Below are 19058 nucleotides of genomic sequence, written 5' to 3' on the forward strand. Positions count from 1 at the left end.
AAGTCTTCAAATACATTTCTGGTCAGATGAAGAGGCGAAGGGTGATGAAATCGGACCGCATGTGGTTTTACCCACCAGAACCCCCCAGCTACATCAGTGGAGGTCTTCCCAAGCCACAGGTCTTCTTTTGGAGCCGTGTCTTTGTCTGGCGGCCTGTTGGAGTGTGGAAGTACTCCTTGAAGTGTCCTAGAGGGGAAGAGTGTGTGGGTAGTGGATGCAACGTCCACCTTTACAGATCTGGCTACCACACACGGGTAAATACTCTTATTTACAGATTATCATCAAGGTAAGGCAGGCAAATATCATCACGTAAACCCCACAAACACTCCTCCATACGTCTTTGGAATTCAGCAGGTGCTGAAACCAAAATTACCAAATTACCCATTGGTAAAGGCCCCAGGGGGTAATGAAGGCAGTGAAAGGCTGACCGTCCTCATCTACAAAGCCTTGGAGGTACAGTGGGGCAAAAAAGTATTTAGTCAGCCACTGATTTTGCATGTTCTCCTACTTAGAAAGATGAGAGAGGTCTGTCATTTTCATCAGAGGTACACTTCAACTATGAGAGACAAAATGAGAAAAAAAAATCCAGGAAATCACATTGTATGATTTTTAAAGAATTTATTTGTAAATTATGGTAGAAAATAAGTATTTGGTCACCCACAAACAAGCAAGATTTCTGGCTCTCACAGACCTGTAACTTCTTCTTTAAGAAGCTCTTCTGTCCTCCACTCGTTACCTGTATTAATGGCACCTGTTTGAACTCGTTATCTGTATAGAAGACACCTGTCCACAGCCTCAAACAGTCAGACTCCAAACTCAACCATGGCCAAGACCAAAGAGCTGTTCAAAGACACCAGGAAGAAAATTGTGGACCTGCACCAGGCTGGGAAGAGTGAATCTACAATATGCAAGCAGGTTGGTGTGAATAAATCAACTGTGGGAGCAATTGTAAGAAAATGGAAGACATACAAGACCATTGATAATCTCCCTCGATCTGGGGCCCCACACAAGATCTCATCCCGTGGGGTCAAAATGATCATGAGAACGGTGAGCAAAAACCCAGAACTACACGGAGGGACCTGATGAATGACCTGCAGAGAGCTGGGACCAAAGTAACAAAGGCTACCATCAGTAACACACTATGCAGAGAGGGACTCAAATCCTGCAGCGCCAGGTGTGTCCCCCTGCTTAAGCCAGTACATGTCCAGGCCCGTCTGAAGTTTGCCAGAGAGCATATGGATGATCCAGAAGAGGATTGGGAGAATATCATGTCAGATGAAACCAAAATAGAACTTTTAGGTAAAAACTCAACTTGTCATGTTTCGAGGAAGAAGAATGCTGAGTTGCATCCCAAGAACACCATACCTACTGTGAAGCATGGGGGTGGAAACCCATTTGGGGCTGTTTTTCTGCAAAGGGGACAGGACGACTGATCCGTGTTAAGGGAAGAATGAACGGGGCCATGTATCCTGAGATTTTAAGCCAAAACCTCCTTCCATCAGTGAGAGCATTGAAGATGGAACGTGGCTGGGTCTTCCAGCATGACAATGATCCCAAAAACACAGCTCGGGCAACGAAGGAGTGACTCCGTAAAAAGCATTTCAAGGTCCTGGAGTGGCCTAGCCAGTCTCCAGACCTCAACCCCATGGAAACTTTGTGGAGGGAGTATACAGTCCGTGTTGCCCAGCGACAACCCCAAAACATCACTGCTCTAGAGGAGATCTGCATGGAGGAATGGGCCAAAATACCAGCTACAGTGTGTGTAAACCTGGTGAAGACTTACAGGAAACGTTTGACCTCTGTCATTGCCAACAAAGGTTATGTTACAAAGTATTGAGTTGAACTTTTGTTATTGACCAAATACTTATTTTCCACCATAATTTACAAATAAATTCTTTAAAAATCCTACAATGTGATTTCCTGGATTTTTTTTCTCATTTTGTCTCTCATAGTTGAAGTGTACCTCTGATGAAAATGACAGACCTCTCTCATCTTTCTAAGTGGGAGAACTTGCAAAATCAGTGGCTGACTACATACTTTTTTGCCCCACTGTATGCCTTACCTTGATCTAACACCAAAAACAGAGAGCTCCCACTGAGACTGTCCAACATGTCTTGAATTCTCGGAATGGGGTGTCTATCCGGCACAGACTTCCGATTCAGCTCCCAGTAGTCTACACACAGTCTCAGTTCACCTGATTTCTTCCTCACACACACTATGGGTGACAAGTAAGATGATCTTGATTTTGCAATCCAGCCCCTGTTAATTAAGTCTTGAAGATATTCCTTTACCTCCTGATGTGGTGGCTTGGGAACACTGATGGAAGTCTTTTGGACAGGTGTCTGGTCTTTCAGGGTGATGTGCAGACGGAGTGAAGGTATCCAGCCTACATCATTCTCATCTCGAGCAAAGGCTCTGCACTCCTTCCTGAGCATCTCTCTCTCCAAAGTCTGTTGGTCACTAGTTAAGCGATCTAATACTACAGGTGGGTCCCATGCTTCACCACAGTCAGTGTCAGGTCACTCTGTGCCTGGACAGTTTGTGTCTCTTGGCGCCGCCCTTTCTGGGCGTCCTTGTGTCATAGGTTGTACAGTGGCTGGGTACACAGCTTTCACGTTCTCTATGTGTCCCAGGCTAACACGGGGGCCCAGTGTGATGCTGTGTCTTGAAGTGTTAATCAAAGAAATAGGGACAGTGGCTGAATTACCTCTCCTCATGGTAAACAGTACTTCTTGGATGTGTAACACCTCAGGTAAGCTTGTGTTCATGTTGGGGCAGAACAACATTACAGTGTCTTTCTCAGTCTGCATGTGGGTGCGACACTTAACTGTGGTGACCTCACCTGGGTGCAAAACAACTCTGCTCTTGCCTGTTCTTACCTTGGTTCCCTCACTGGTGTCTTGGTGAGGGTGTAATAACTGGAAAAAAGTTTTTGCAGCACCAGGGTCAATGTCAAAAGCTCCACTAATGATTTATGTAGCACAGTCACTTGCTGCCACACCTCTCTGTTGTTTGAGTTGTTCATTGATCACTTCCTCTATTACATTGAAGCCAATAACAGGGTCTGATGGCACATTTGGATCACTATAAACCAGTACTGGCACTAGCAGGTTAGTACTGGTGGCCCCTGACCTACTTAGTTTAAACTCTTCGTGTATCCATCCTATGAAAGGTATTTCAGTCTGATTGGCAGCAAGGCCGTTCAGTGGTTCTGGCCCTAAGAGTTCATCTAAAAAAAAGGTTTTCTTTCTTTTCTTTTGCTGCAAGAATAAATTGCATGAATATTTGACAGTTTGTGACAAACATGACACAAACCAGAAATATATATGCAGACAAGAGAAGAAGAAAAGAGAAAAAAAAAAAAAAAGAGTTCATCTAATGTTCTGATTGAACTGTTGGGTAGGGGCTCTGCTCGCCATCTGTCATTTATAACTGTTGCTTAAGCACGTGTATCCCACAATGCTGTCACTGGTACATTATCAAAGGTACACTTGACCATCTTGCGTTTACCTATTAATTTTATAAGCTTTTTACCTTGTTTTGCAGAGAGCTAATCAACTTGGCAGGTTTCTGGTAGCTTATTATTTTGTGTGTCTGTCTCAGCTAAGTGTCGCTCAACTAGCCTAACTGCTCTACTGTGTTCCTGCCATTGACACTTCTGACATGCTTTGGAGCAATACACTGTGGCTGAACACCCCGCACATATCTTGAGCTTTTTGCCTGTGCCCTCCTCCTGGAAGCAGTAGTGGCAGTGGCGGGACTCTGATGGTTGTGGCTGGATCACTGCTGGTTCCTCAGCAACAACCCTCTGGAGTTTTCCTGCACCTACCGTAACCCTCTGCATCTTCGGGAAATGTGGCCATGCTGACCACACTTGAAGCAGTGGCTGCAGCTCTCTCCATCTCCTTTGTACTGACAGGTCCTGCAGCCCCTCCTACGAATGTATTTGGACTCTGTTGTACGCTTGGAGTGATGTGGCTTACCAGCACTCATTGAGGCAAGCATCAATAGTTTCATTTCAGCAACCTCTGTTTGAAGTTCACTTACCAGAGAGTGAACTTCAGGCTCAGGCAGGGGGTGCGCCACTTTGGTCTTTTCCTTGGAAAGTTCTGATGAGCCTCTCTCAGGCTTGGTGCTCTGAGGTGGTGAGGAGCCATGCGATCTATCCCAAGCGTTGCTAGCTGTCTGCAGCTCATTCACTCTGGTTACCTTTGTGCCTTGTCTTTTCAACTTATTGAGCCTCTCCGTCTCTAGGTTAGCTGCTTCAGTTATCTTTTCAATCAGCATTTCATCTGTCACACCTGGGTCATCCTGTAGGGGTTTAATCTGATATTTAATGTTAACATTAAGCAGTCCTGTCCCAACTGACCTCAGGAACTTCTTTTGTTTTCTGCAGCAAAGAAGTACTTGCATGCAGCACTGAGGAAGGAGCAACAGGTCAGCTTTTTTAAAGTTCCTAATATTGCACTGTTTGTGTGTGTGTGTGTGTGTGTGTGTGTGTGTGTATGCCGTTTATTCAAGTCTGTGTTTATTAATAATTACTCGTGGGTGTGAGTCACACTCTTCTTCCCGGATGGTACAACCTTGGCCTCCTTGTTGCGGAGGGTTACAGGCTGCCGCTGTCAGTATTGATCAACCTGGGCCTTTCAGAGCTCTACCTGCAAGACAACATTACGCTTTGAAATACCTTGTATAAAAGGTGTGTTACGACTGAATGTGTGTGAAAAAGAGTTGTGTAAGTGCATTCAATGCGTCACAACATGATTCTGTGAGAAGAAATTATTCTATGTTTTCTCTCAATAGATGCAGAGATTCAGAGGACACAGATGGGTTCTTCCACTACAGCCTTGCCCTCTACAATGTGTATTTTCAAACATTTCAAAATGACTATAACACTGCTGTTAAGGTAACTGCTGTCTATATTATATATACATTTTTTATATTTAGATTATTTTCTGGATCGTTTTTATTTACTTCATTGAGGAGAAGACATGCACCAAATCATGTGGGGACCAGGAATTAATCCTGCGACCAGTGCATAGAGGACTCTTGCGTCTGTACATGCTCTACCTTCTGAGCTAAACCAGTGCCCTCTCATCAAGTTTATTAATTCAATGAAAATTACAACTTACAGTTTTTATGCATTCGTAACATTATCCTACACAGTGTTAGGTAGAAAGATAGCTGCATGCTATATTTACGATATGATACTCCTTATTGTTCCCTGAGGAAAATTTGACATAATTTTTTCCCTTCCAATGCATCAATATCGTAACCTCGCCACAAAAATAAATCCTTGTAAAGAAACTTGTCAATGGGGCTGGCAGGTTATTAGGTACTACAGCAAAGTATCTTTCTGCCACTGGTAGAGATCTGTTTAAAATATCTGACTTATCATTTTGATGTATCAATTTGCTGATCTTTTTTGGTTATTGCTACTCCTCACAGGTGTCAACAGCAGCTGCCATTGTTACAGCTTCAACAATACTAGTAATCCTCCCAATTGCACTCAGAAGACTTGTGCTGTCCCTCAACTAGAGCCAAGATTCACTACCAATGGATGAGGCTACTTCCATCATGCTGTTGAGACTGATGAATATTCACAGGCTGTGTGTGGTCTCACTGAGATGAGCCTAAGCTTGATTTGAGAGCGCCAGTTATTAGAGAACAGGCACAGTCCTGATAACCCATACCTCCTGAGACAATTATATTCCCATTTTTTTTTGTAGCATGTAATGACAGTGACAATATAAATGTAACGGAGTAAAAGTATCATTTTTTTCTTTTTAAATGTAGTGAAGTAAAAGTGAAAGTTGCAAAAAATATAGAAACTCAAGTAAAGTATAGATACTCCCAAAACCTACATAAGTACTGCAACAAAGTACTTTTACTTCGTTCCTTTACACCACAGAGTAAAAGTAATAAGTTCCCTCCAAAAATAATACTCAAGTTAAGTACAGATACTCCAAAAATGTACTTAAAGGCACTGTGAGGAGTTTTGAACTGGCTGAGAAACAGACTGAAACTGATACTGATGCCTCTTCATGACTTTTAAGAGTAAACAAGACCATCAGCAACAACACTGACGCCTGCTCTGTTGACGATTTTAATGCTTGAAACCGCTGTGAGGGGGTAGGTGTCAGACCGGATGATTGACATCTCACTTTAGAAACAGAATTTACATGACTGTTTTCATGGAAAATAATCAAATTGTGTGATAAATTTGACTGTTGGAAGACAACAGGATAACGTTTTTTTGTACTAAACACTACTTTTGCATGTACAGGACAAGAGATAAGAGGTATCACTTTGCCCACAGGGGGCGCCAAAATCAATACAAATCAAAAGTTCCTCACAGCAGCTTTAAGTACAGTACTCAAGTAAATTTACTTTGTCACTGTCCACCACTGCACAGAACACATTAAATGTCTTTAGAGACCTGGTGGCTGGAAATATTATGTCTCAACATAAAGGTTGGCGGAAGTGTACTTGGTTATAGTGACCTCAATATCATCCAAAACAACCAAAAAAAATGTTTGTAAAATATGAAATTATTATGTTTTATACAGCTAAAACAGCCTGGGGTCAAATTGACCCCAAGGAACATCAATGCGTAATTTTTTTCACAGGAAATTGGAACATATTAACATTTTAATTTCATGTTTTCTCAGTTGTCCCCATTAAATTAGGAAAAGTCATGAAATATGAAGCCAAAAAAATTATGTTAGTCATTAATTTACAGACGTTAAACATTGAAGGGGGTCCAGTTGACCCCAAGGATAATAGGAAGGTTAATATCTAAACAGTGGTCCCTGAAGGCAGCATCACGTTTGGTGCAGTTACAGTAACCGGCCAGTAGGGGGCGTTAATGTGCGGATCTCGTTGTTTCCCGTTAGCCCGTCAAGCTTCAACATCAGCCCTGACTTTGCGAAGATGGAGGCTGTTATGGTCTAGACCAGGAAACACAGAAAGCACCAACTACAGGGTTCAGAGATCTGTTATGACAACACATCCAGCTTGTTCAGGTAAAGGTGGAACTCTTTGATTACATGTTGAGTAAACGTTACCGTCTTTGTGAAGTTAAGTAGCTAACAGTAATGACAGCTAGCTAATGTCAGCGAACATTAGCTCAGCTAGCTAGAAGCTTCGGATCAACTAACACGTAGTTTGAGATGAGTTAGCCCAAAGAACCACTAGCTTTTATATAGAAACTCATTTGTCTTGCCCAGAGACTCTGTATTTCATCATAAAGCCAGCCATAACCGTACTTTAGCGTGTGTCTCCAGTATGACGAGATGATGTTTTGATATCAAAGCTAGTTAGCGTTAGCATGCTAATCTTTCCAGAACCGTTTCCTGGTTTCTCGGGTCTGTGAAGGATCAGAGGTCCAGGCTGCTGAAGGCGGGTGAGTTCACTCCCTGACTTGTTTAAGATTAAATCTCAGACAAAGGAGCAGGTATAACTCATGTTCTGTGTTAATCTAGCGATCACACTTTAGTCGGTTTGTCCGATACAGGTCACATGTAGAAAAAACCTGGGCTGTCATGAATCCATGTTTCATGCCACATTCATTCTATAAAGTTGACTTTACATTATTTAACTGTGTCGTATTAATGTAGTTTATTTATCCAACATATAACTGCGTATCTGCTAAGGTCAGAAGTTTTCATGCTGCATTCTCCTTCCTGTACAAACAATGGTTTAACCTGAAGAGTTAAACAGAGGAACACATTAAAGTTGCATCATAGCAGTATAATGGTTGTTATGATACTTTTATCATAAAGAATCATGTTTTATAATGGAATTGTAATTTTCAGCGTTACATATTGACAGAAGGATTGTCACTAACGAAGACACAATTGTATTTGGGAGTAAAGGGTCGAATTACATACTGAAGTTACTGTGATCCAGTAGTTTTTATGAACTTTTACTTTTTTGATTAGTTTTTATAATCAACACTTTTACTTTAACCCTCCTGTTACCCTCGAATTTACTAACATCTTTTATCCTTGGGGTCAATTTGACCCCAGCAATTCAAACCTCCAGAAACTGATTGTTACCCAGGTTTATGTGTCAGGTACTCTATGTTTCTTTGTTGACTATCTAAACAACCCCTTAAATAAAATATATTTCAACCATAAACACAATTTAAAGCATTTCGAAGGACTTTATTTGTAAAACAGAACATCAAACTGCTGCGAGTTGGTCATGCTCTCGTCGGCCCTGCCTTGTGTCTATGTTATCAAAATGCATGACACAGGACGCGTCATTGAATGTCTTTAGAGACATGGTCACTGGAAATATTATACCTCAATCTGAAGGTTGAGGGAGGCTGTTTTAGGTTATACAAATGTATGTTATAGTGACCTCAATATCATCCAAAACAACCAAAACAAATGTATGTAAAATGTGAAATTTCTTATGTTATATACAGCTAAAACAGCCTGGGGTCAAATTGACCCCAAGGAACATCAATGCGTAGTTTTTTTTCACAGGAAATTGGAACATATGAACATTTTAATTGTATGTTTTCCCAGTTGTCCCCACTAAATTAGGAAAAGTCATGAAATATGAAGCCAAAAAAATGATGTTAATCATTATGGGGTCCAATTGACTCCAAGGGTAATAGGAGGGGCATAAGGTTCTCTGTGGGAAGTATTGTACTCTTTTACAATTTATATTGCATGTTTTGCAGAGAAACATTAAAATAAAAAGCAAAAAGGATGCAAGCTTTTTATCAACTGTGCCACTAACATGTAGTGGAGGAGAAAAACACCTTCCCAGGTCCATTACTCATCAGTGAAACACTTCTTTTATAAAACGAATACCTATGTTTCAACCATAGTAAGGCACAGTACGCCTGTCCTTTGAGCTGGATGGGTCACAGTGAACTCTTTGCGCAGCAGGCTGTGACTTAATGCAGGAGACTGTCTACGTAGTGCAATACCAAAAAGATGATGCAAGAGGAATATCCATTAACTTCATTAACCTGGATAGTTGATGTGTCAGTAGAATCCCTCCATACATAACTGGCCTCCTATTGGTCATACTTCAACAGTGAGCTCACAGAGAAAGGCTTTTACATCACTTGGGGGTCATATCTTACTTTTAAACTCTCTAATATTTGCTTGATCTTTGCCAATCAACCTGTTCATAGATTCCCTAACTCCCCTTATTAATTTGTCTCCTGTGTTTCTGTCTCAGCAGGTGGAGGCAGGAGGTGTGAGTAGACTGCAGTGAACATCAGCAGCATGTACTCCGAGTGGCGCTCGCTGCAGCTGGTGGTGCAGAGTGACCAGGGCCACCTCAGCGTTCTACACACCTATCCCACCAGCGTGGGGACTGAGGTGGCAAATGCTGTGGTCAAGCCTCTGGGCACAGCTGTGAGCCCTGTCGCCACAGAGAACATCCTCAAGACGGACAAGGAGGTGAGAGAGATCTCCTGTCTGTTGTTTCTGATGGAGTGTGCATTGTTTGACGTGTTGCTTGAATGTCTTTGTAGTAACTACTTCAAGCTCTGTGCAGGAACTTGCTGAGGAAAACAAATCTATCATGTCAAGTAGAGCCTCCAAAAAGCCAAGCGTTTGATTAAAGGCAACTTGACTTGGTTGAAGGTTCAGAACTGAAGAAGTATTTAGGAGGAGAGGTGAAATGTCTTCAGGAACTTTAACCAAGTCCAGCTGCCTTTTGAATAAAGTTTTGTATCACCATGATGACCTGGATAACTGAGAGTCTTCACAGACACAGGTTCAACAAGGTTACTCCAGACACCTGATCCCTTTGATTGTGGTTTAACGGCTAACATCAGATGTTTGAATTGTATGCAAATCCTTCTTGTGCATGAGATGTCACCACTGAGAGCTGACTTCACTTTTACTCCACCACTTTATTGTTTGACGTGATGAGCATCATTTTTGAGGAGTAATCAGCTTCATGAACAGGTTCCTAACTCCTCCATTACTGATATGAGTGTCATATGAGAGCACCATAGAGAGGCACCTTAGGGTTACATACCGTCATAACTGTAACAACTAAAATAGATATGGTTATAAATAGCTGCACTCCTAGGAGATATACAGTGCTGTTTTCTTGTGGATGATATCAACTATATAAGTTTTAGCTAATATTTGTACAGCAACGTTTATGCAATCATTTTGTTCAAATATAAACTAATAATCAATTAAAAGATATATCAGAATTTTATTTCACTTAATTTTGGAAATATATTTAATAGGGATGTCCCGATCCCGATCTCAGCTGTCGGATATGAGCCGATCTGGACTTTTTTAATTGATCGGTGATCACTCCGCAGCTAGTGGCATGAAACCATGTTTCGATCTCGCTGTCTCCCAATATTTATATTCTCACTCTCACAGCTGGATCGTGAGAGTTGCGTTTAGAGCAGCCTCAGATTCAAGCATGCTGTAATGCATGGACAGCAGCTTCATGGGTCTCATACAGCAGAGCTTGTAAAACAGATTATGAGTTCTACAACAATGCTAGCTGGATTAAGTTAAATGGAATAAACACAAGACATATATTTTAGTTATTTTTGTTAAAGGAAAAATAAACAGTGTGCAGCTCAACTCTCTTATCTCTTGTGCAACTATTATCTAGGCAAACACAAGTTTCGGATTGGAACTCTGTATCGGTAAATATTCAGTATTAAAAAATCGGATCGGGGGCCAGAAAAGCTGATCAGGACATCCTTAATTTGCTTCACAGCCAGATTTACTGTTAGATATGTTATGACCTGGTTTCCACAACCTTATTCAAGTGTTACCCCTCATACGTTTTACATCTGTATTTAAAAAGGAATTCCAACACTTGAAACCTGAGACCATCCTTTCTTTTTTTACGTATTTTAGATATAAATTTGGTACGGAAGTTAACGAATTTCCCAAAACCTAGCTGGGCGTCACGGATACTACATCCATTATTTATATAGTCTATGATGAAAACAAACACAGTTTGGATAACTATTTATATGTTAACTTTCTCTGCATGTTTTGTGCTAAAATGTCAAACTGTTTTCAGTGGATTGGTAATTCAGCTACAAAAAAGCAGATTGTGTTATTTTGTTTGCTTGCTCTGTATCTGGTAACTAAGAAACACTGTTGTGAACAAATGAACTGCAGAGCTTACAGCAAGGCAGGGGTTTCAATTAATGATATGACAGTGTGTGTCAGGAAGGGATGTAAGAGGATGTGCTGGGTTAAAAATACCTCAGCAATATTTCTCAGGTACAATGCATCTGAAAGGCTTTGAACTTCTCTCCATGCTGAGGGTAAAGCTCAGATAACCATTTGTGCCCGTGCTGATCTACAATGACTCCTTCTTCTTTACAAATATCACAACAAACATAATAGGAAGCTTAACATAAGCAGGGAACAGAAAAGTGTGAGGAAGAGCTGCACACAGCCTTTTAACGGAGGCTGATTGAAGGCTGTGTGGCTGTGTAAGGTGAGACAGACAATGAAAATACTTTAAAGACACTGAACATATAGGGAAATGATTTGGGATAATGGGAGGACAGAAACATGATTGAGTCCTCCCATGTTTATACCAAGGTTTGTGATAAAGTAGAAGTATAAAGAAGTGCATTTTGAACATTTGGTCTGTTAGATAGATGTGTGGATATGAATAGAGTGAAGGATGGCTGAGAGAGGCAGAGCATTGTTATTGCACCATCATCTTCACATAAACCTTTGGCCCGCTTTGCTGTGAGACAATAGATCATGTGTTAAGCTTCTTATGGTCAGTTACTTTATAGAGTGCGATTATGCATGTTGGTAAAGCAAACTCAAGTCCTACTTTTTTAGTCTCGCTTTTCGTTTTATTCTTACGGCAGTTTTTATTTCACCTTACTTTATTTTTTTATTTGTTTATTATCTAGTTCAAATTTTAGTCACTTGTTTATTTTATTTATTTATTTTAAGTATAGCATCTTATTTTCTTTTAATGGTTTAATATTTAGTGTTTTATTGTCCTATTCATTTATTTTATTTTGGGGAGTTAATTTCCTGTATTGAGTTTTAACATCTTATTTTTATCTCCAGTGTTTCCTCATTAAGTTATCATGAGAGTGTTTCCTCAGTTCGTTCCTTCTTTTTTATTTTTCATTTATTTTTTTATTTAATTTAATTTTTATTGTTGTTATTATTATCGTTGCATATATTGTGTTCTTAACCTTGTGGGGTGGGTTTGGAGTCGGGGCTGGGGTTGTGATTAGAATGGGGGGGTCTTTTTATTTTATTTTTATATATATATCTATCTCTCTTTCTTTTCTTTAATTCACTCTATTTTAAGTTGTTTTTATGTACAGCACTTTATGTTATAATGTCATTGTATGAAAAGCGCTTTATAAATAAAGTCGGATTGATTGATTATCTCAAAAGAATGGCAGTACAGAGTGTGAGCTTGTTGTTTGTAAGTGTTTTGATATTAGTTAGTTCTTCGTGCAGAAGGATAAAAGAATCATTTCTTCATATAAAGAGTCCTCTAAATAATCCAACAACTCATCTCTCAAACATTGGCACAAATGAGTAACCCTGGCTTTATTTCCAGGTGAAGTGGACCATGGAGGTGCTCTGTTATGGTCTCACCCTCCCCCTCGAGGGGGACACAGTCAAGCTATGTGTGGACGTGTACACAGACTGGATGATGGCCCTGGTGTCGCCCAGAGACTCGATGCCTCAGCCTGTGGTCAAAGAGCCCAATATGTACGTCCAGACCATCCTCAAACATCTCTACAACGTCTTTGTACCGAGGTATGCAACAAATACTCACAGATTGAATCTCCTGTGAGCTGATGACTTTAAGTTGAAGTGTATACCTTCCTGCTTCATGTCTGTGCTTGTTAAGTTATGCTCTGTTAATGTCTGACTACTGTTGTAACGTAAAAGGACAGCCGTTTTCTACATGTCTCTGATTTCTTCTTGTTTTGATCTCTTGATCTCTCCCTGCAGACCTGAGCAGCACAGTCTGAACCACATCAGGCTCTGCCAGCAGGTCCTGACTGCAGTCCAGAAATTGGCAAGAGAGTCCGTATCCATGGTGAGGGAAACCTGGGAGGTGCTGCTTCTCTTCCTACTTCGTGTCAACGACACATTACTTGCACCACCCACAGTTGGAGGTATGCCCCACCTTATTACCTTTTGTATTTACCAATTAAATATCATTCAGTGTACCAATGATCTCCTGATATTTCCATATTTCCCTGTTTTCAGTTGGGGTGGCAGAAAAGCTGGCAGAGAAACTGATGGCCGTGCTGTTTGAGGTGTGGCTGCTTGCATGTGCCCGCTGCTTTCCCACGCCGCCATACTGGAAGACGGCGAGGGAGATGCTGGCAAACTGGAGACACCACCCACCTGTTGTAGAGCAGTGGAGCAGAGTAGCCTGTGCCCTGACCTCTAGGTTAGAAAGACAACAACTACATTTCATGTTGATTTAGATTTAGTGCTAAAAGGAGTTGGTGCTGATTGTCATCTTGTTCTATTACAAGTTTAGACAGTTATCACTTGACTCACCTAACCTGTTTAATTCCAGTTTGTAAAAGGCAAGGAGAAAGCTCCATTGTAATCTAAGCAGTTGTAGCTTTTGAAGAGGGTAGTAATGAAAACAGAAATAATAATAAGACAAGCGTGTTCATTTTAACTTTTCTGTTTCACTTTTTCAATCCAGGCTTTTGCGTTTCACACACGGACCGTCCTTCCCTCCTTTCAAAGTTCCTGATGAAGACGGAAACCTGATTCCTTTAGAGATGGACAATGACTGTGTTGCACAGACGTGGTACCGCTTTCTCCACATGCTCAGGTGCATAAGTCATCCTTTCCCTGGAATCTAAAATGATCTGTTACCATCAAACTAAATGAAGGGCAGAGGACAGAAAAGTTGTAGCAATGAACGGAAGCAAAAAGTACTTCATCTTCAGTCAAATAGTTCCCTTTCTCTGTGAACTGTACTTCTGCTCTGGCTGCCTGTACAGTGATCATATTTATAATGGCTGCTATAAAAAATATATATTTTTTTTATACTATATCACAACTACCTCTTTTGTCATTTCAAAAGTCTAAATGCCAAAAGCAAGTTTTGAAGGATTTTCTAAGCAATGTCAGAATCAGATTTTAGATATATCCAAACAAGTTTTCACAGTGTCTACAGAATTGTTCCATAATTTTCTGTTTGTTTGTTTCTAGTAACCCGGTGGACCTGAGCAACCCTGCGATAGTTAGCACCACTCCAAAGTTTCAGGAACAGTTCCTTAACTCCAGCGGCATCCCCATGAAGTGGTGCTGCATCCGTGTTTGAAGCAGCTACCCCAGATCTTTTTCAGGGCCATGAGAGGCGTCAGCTGCCTTGTGGATGCCTTCTTAGGTAAGAGGAGTTATAATTAGAGCCAGGAGACGTTTGTGTTTTTACTGTTCAAAACAAACAATCGGATACATTTCAGAGCAAGATGCTAAAGTGTAGCAGTAAGATCATATATGAAGTGAAAGCACAACAGAAAACACATCATACATTTTGTGTTGCATACATTTTTTAGGATTCTATTTCTACCTTTCTGGTAGCTCTCTGCTTTAGTGAGCTCATTGCATTCAAAATTATTTCTCTACATTGCTTTTATATGATATATTTATATTTTATTTGTTTTTAAAGGGACAGTGCACACTTACACTACCAGTCAAAAGTTTGGACACACCTTCTCATTCAATGGGTTTCATTCATTTTAATTATTTTCGACATTGTAGATTAATACTGAAGACATCAAAACTATGAAATAATCAGGTTTTACCATATTCTGGATTACAACCGTAGTCAAATAGGGCTATCCATTGTGTACTAACCCTACCTCTGAACAACACAACTGATGGTCTCAAACACATTAAGAAGGCAAGTCATTCTACAAATGAACTCTTGACAAGGCTCATGTTAATTTGAAACCATTCCAAGAGACCACTTCATGAAGCAGACTGAGAGAATACAAAGTGTGTGCAAAGCTGTCATGAAGGAAAAAGGGGGTCCTTTACAGAATCTAATATATAAAACATTCTGCTTTGTTTAACACTATTTTAGCAATTAAATAATTCCATATATGTTTTTTCATAGTTTTGATGTCTTCGGTTTTAATCTACAGTGTTTACAATATTTAAAATAAATACAAACCCTTGAGTGAGAAGGTGTTTCCAAACTTTTAACTGGTAGTGTGTATCTGTCTTTAAATGTGATGAGGTGGCAATCCATCCTTTTTCTGACCCCGATTGTGGCATGGACTGCCTTTCATACAATAGTTGTGACACTTCAAAAAAATAACAAAAACCATTCATTGTGAACTATTGCAAGATACTTTTTATAGCACAAAATGTGGTTCTTATCCAGATGTGAAATCAGATAAACACCAGTGGGTGCTGGAGGAGAGAAAAACTACATTCAACAATAAAAAACCCTCATCTTTTCATAAAATTATTCAAAGAAGTGAAAAGTGTTTATGACTAGCAGGGAAATACATGAAATATGCAAAAACAGTAAGAGCTTTCTTCAGCTATTTTACATAAATGAGCCTGAATAAAATCCAGAGGAGGGATGTCAGTCAGTAATACCTGTTTAAAACGTCTGAATAGAAACATGTCGGTGTGTATTTTTTCCCCCTTCACTAGGTGTCTCTGTTGAAAAGAGAGCTGTACGGGAGAGGGTGTTCTCTTTTTCTCCAGTGCTGCTCTCTCATGGTACAGACATCAGCTGACACGTCGTACAATGACATGGGGATATGATGGAGTGTTTATTTTTTTGGTGGTGATGATATTAACAACTGGGCCTTCTCTTATGTGCCAGGCATTTAGACCAAGCATCAAGATCATAAAGCAGTGGTATCATGCAAGCTCAAAACATCAATCCAGATGGATGGATATCAATTATTGTTGATTTGTGTCTAACCATGTTTGCATGTCTACGAATGAACATCGTCTCTGATCAACACACTGACTTGGAGCCACTTCATTTTCTTCTTTTTCTTATAACATTAAAAATGGGAAATTGGCTTCACATGATTCTACTTACCCGTCAAAGGATCTGTCCACTGGAAAAGTTGCAGGATGCAAATGATTCTCTTTAGTTTGCTGAGGCTAATCAGAAAACGTTTCCTCACCTCACCTGCATTGGGTGGAAAATAAAAGCTTACTAACTAAAGCTCCTTTCTGCAGGTATATCACGTCCCAGAGCTGACAGCGCCCCACCCACTCCAGTCAACAGAATGAGCATGTCCCCGCCTCCTTCCATCACCAACACCACACCCCCTCACAGTCGCAAGCAGCGACATACAGTGGTCACCAAAACTACGAGCAAGAGTTCAACTGTAAGTGGAGCGTTACATTCAACCATAACCAGTATAAGCAAGAGTTACTGTAGCTAACGGAAGCTGCCGTTCAAAGACTGAGAACTGTTTCCAAATAAGTGTAACATTGATTGAACTATTTTTTGTGAAATAATCTTGCAGAGATGATCAGTTTAAGTCGTTTAATTGATATAGAGCAGAGTGATATAGGCGAAAGATGATAAGGTACTTACTTTGTACTAGAGATATTTGTTTTTATCACAATATGTGAATTGAAAATTCTGCAAGTTTGAGAAGTATTGAGATAATGATAAAGGCCTGATTAAACCAAAGTGTTCATCAGTAAATACGTAAGATTTATTTATAGAGCACCTCTCAAGAACAGAGGTCGCAAGGTGCTTTACAACAACAACAAAAGAAAAACGCTAAAAGGCAAAACAGAGATTGAGATTAAATACAAAAACATGACATAAAAACAGACAGATTAAACAAAGGCAAGTCTAAACAGATGGGTCTTCAACTGCTTTTTAAACCTGTTAACAGAGTCCACAGTTAGAGTCCTTAAATTTTTAACCTGGTACGAGGCACAACCAATAAACCCTGATCAGAGGACCTAAGACTCCTGTTGGAGTTATATGGCATCAGCAGTTCCTTAATGTAGACTGGAGCCTGACCATTGAGCGCTCTGTACACAACAACAAGAATTTTAAACTGGATTCTACATTTAACTGGAAGCCAGTGCAAAGATATGAGGATTGGAGTAACATGAGACCTTGTAGATGATTTGGTCAGCAGCTTAGCAGCAGCATATTGGACCACTTGTAGGCGGTTCAGGGATGCATTGCTAAGACATGCGAAAAGAGAGTTACAGCAATCCAGCCTAGATGACACAAAAGCGTGAATAATCATTTCTAGCTCGGCTGTGGACACAAAAGGTCTGAGTTTGGCGATATTTCTTCAGTGATAGAAAGAAGAACGAAGAACGAACCATTAGCTATCTTCAGATTATTTATAAGTTATAAATACTCAAGTTGTCCAACACATGTTTTTACAGCTTTGTTTAACCATTGAGATTTATTATAATGGTAATGATTAAGGGATAATGTATAGTGAGAATGTGATTGTGTGAAAGACTTGGTCAGACAAGGGCTTATGACCCGGCCACAATCCAAAGCTACAAACAAGTTGATACAAAATCTTCAAAAAACAAATACAAAAAACTTTGTGTTTGACCTTTTTGGTACATAACTTAGCTTTTCAACGTCCCAGTTAGATCTCGTCCTCTGTGCCTCTCCACCCTACAGGGCAGTGGGAGTCAACCAACCAAAGCATCCCAGCAGCAACAGCAGCAGCAACAAACTTCGTCCTCTCCGACCCTGCTCTCCAGCCCCAATCAGAGCAGCTGGGAGTCTCGACCCCTGCCGGCCCCGGCACGGCCAAAGGTCAACAGCATCCTCAACTTGTTTGGCCAGTGGCTTTTCGATGCTGCTCTGGTCCACTGTAAGCTCCACAGCGGCCTCAGCAGAGACCCTAGCATGACCGGTAAGCAGAGAGACAACTGCTACTCGTGTTTCCATTAGTGCATGGGCAGGTGGGTGTTTGGTTCTGTTCCTTAGATTGTGTTTTTTGTGGAGTTCTCTGTGTTTTTTGACGTCTGTTTTTTTGACTGTTCGTCGTTGGGATATCCTTTCCTTTTTTCACCATTCTCTCTGAAACTTCTTTGTCCTGTTGGTTCTGTGTGTGGAGGGCTTGGTTAGAAGTGGCCTGGTATGAGAATTCCATCTGATTCTAATTCATTTACATCTACCAACGATTGAAACCTGGCTAAAGCTCCATATACACTTTGATCACATGCCAAATACAGTTTGGTTTAAGACATCTTACAGTGATTTACTTAGTAGAATCATTGCCAGAGGAGTCATCCAAAGCATATACAGCTGTTGTTGTTTTCAAAGAAATCTGGCTCATCATTGGCTTTACATTTATTTTCCTCTTTTTGGTGAAGTGTCCTGCACGTGTCTACCATGTCTAATTAATGTTAAACAGTTGTTAAGTTCATGTATTGAGCAGAACAAAGATAAAACACAATTCATGCCTATGATGAATTGATCCCCAAATATTGGATCTGCTTTGATTTTGTGTCTCTCCACTATTTCTGTTATCTTGCAGCCTCTTTTATCCAAATTCTCCTTTCTTATAAATCTTGTAAGTAGGATCAGCAGCTTTTCTTTCCTCACTTGATTTGCGTTCCTTGAAAAATCTTCCTGCTTTTTTTTCTAGTTGAGTTCATCATGACCATTGTCATTACTGCCATTGTTTTTCTGTTCCCACTGCTTGTCATATACAAAAGTTTCACCAGCGTTTTCTCAGCGTTTCTCCAAAGGTGATGGAATGGGTTTCACCAACTGACCACTTGTCTAGACCATAACGTTGCCAGTTTGTGACAACGCCACCCCGTTTTAAGTTCTCATGTCTCTTCCATCGGGTCACACTAATCCTTATTATTTCGTTTCAGACCCCTGAGTTCAGCATTAATGTTTTGTTTTTTGTGATTTTCTTTTGTACTGTCAGTTCACTTGAGTTTGGATTTTATTGGTTTGGTGCCTCAATGCATGACGTGAATGTTCTGTACCTTGAGTGACAGTCATATAACTGCAACAGTGAGGGAGCTGACACAGAGGTTTTGCAGTGGAAAATATTTAACTACCAGCACGCTACTCTTAGTCAA

General features: G+C 40.4%; 1 protein-coding gene and 1 long non-coding RNA gene across 2 annotated transcripts in view; both read left to right on the forward strand.

Moving 5' to 3' along the window:
* Positions 1 to 4577: 4577 nt before the first annotated feature.
* On the forward strand, positions 4578 to 5982 carry LOC117821917. The gene is made up of 3 exons (XR_004633089.1): positions 4578 to 4699; positions 4804 to 4906; positions 5449 to 5982. It is a non-coding gene; the product is annotated as an uncharacterized LOC117821917 (long non-coding RNA).
* Positions 5983 to 6896: 914 nt separating this feature from the next.
* LOC117821913 (ral GTPase-activating protein subunit beta-like) overlaps positions 6897 to 19058 on the forward strand; it is a 28360-nt gene continuing 16198 nt past the window's right edge. Inside the window, 10 exon segments of the mRNA XM_034696478.1 lie at positions 6897 to 7025; positions 9205 to 9428; positions 12568 to 12770; positions 12969 to 13135; positions 13230 to 13416; positions 13684 to 13815; positions 14199 to 14281; positions 14284 to 14376; positions 16200 to 16351; positions 17635 to 17872. Coding sequence (XP_034552369.1) covers positions 9252 to 9428; positions 12568 to 12770; positions 12969 to 13135; positions 13230 to 13416; positions 13684 to 13815; positions 14199 to 14281; positions 14284 to 14376; positions 16200 to 16351; positions 17635 to 17872 — 1432 coding nt within the window. The 5' untranslated portion in view covers positions 6897 to 7025; positions 9205 to 9251.

This window comes from Notolabrus celidotus, chromosome 11, assembly GCF_009762535.1.
Source record: "Notolabrus celidotus isolate fNotCel1 chromosome 11, fNotCel1.pri, whole genome shotgun sequence".
Taxonomy (NCBI): Eukaryota; Metazoa; Chordata; class Actinopteri; order Labriformes; family Labridae; genus Notolabrus; species Notolabrus celidotus.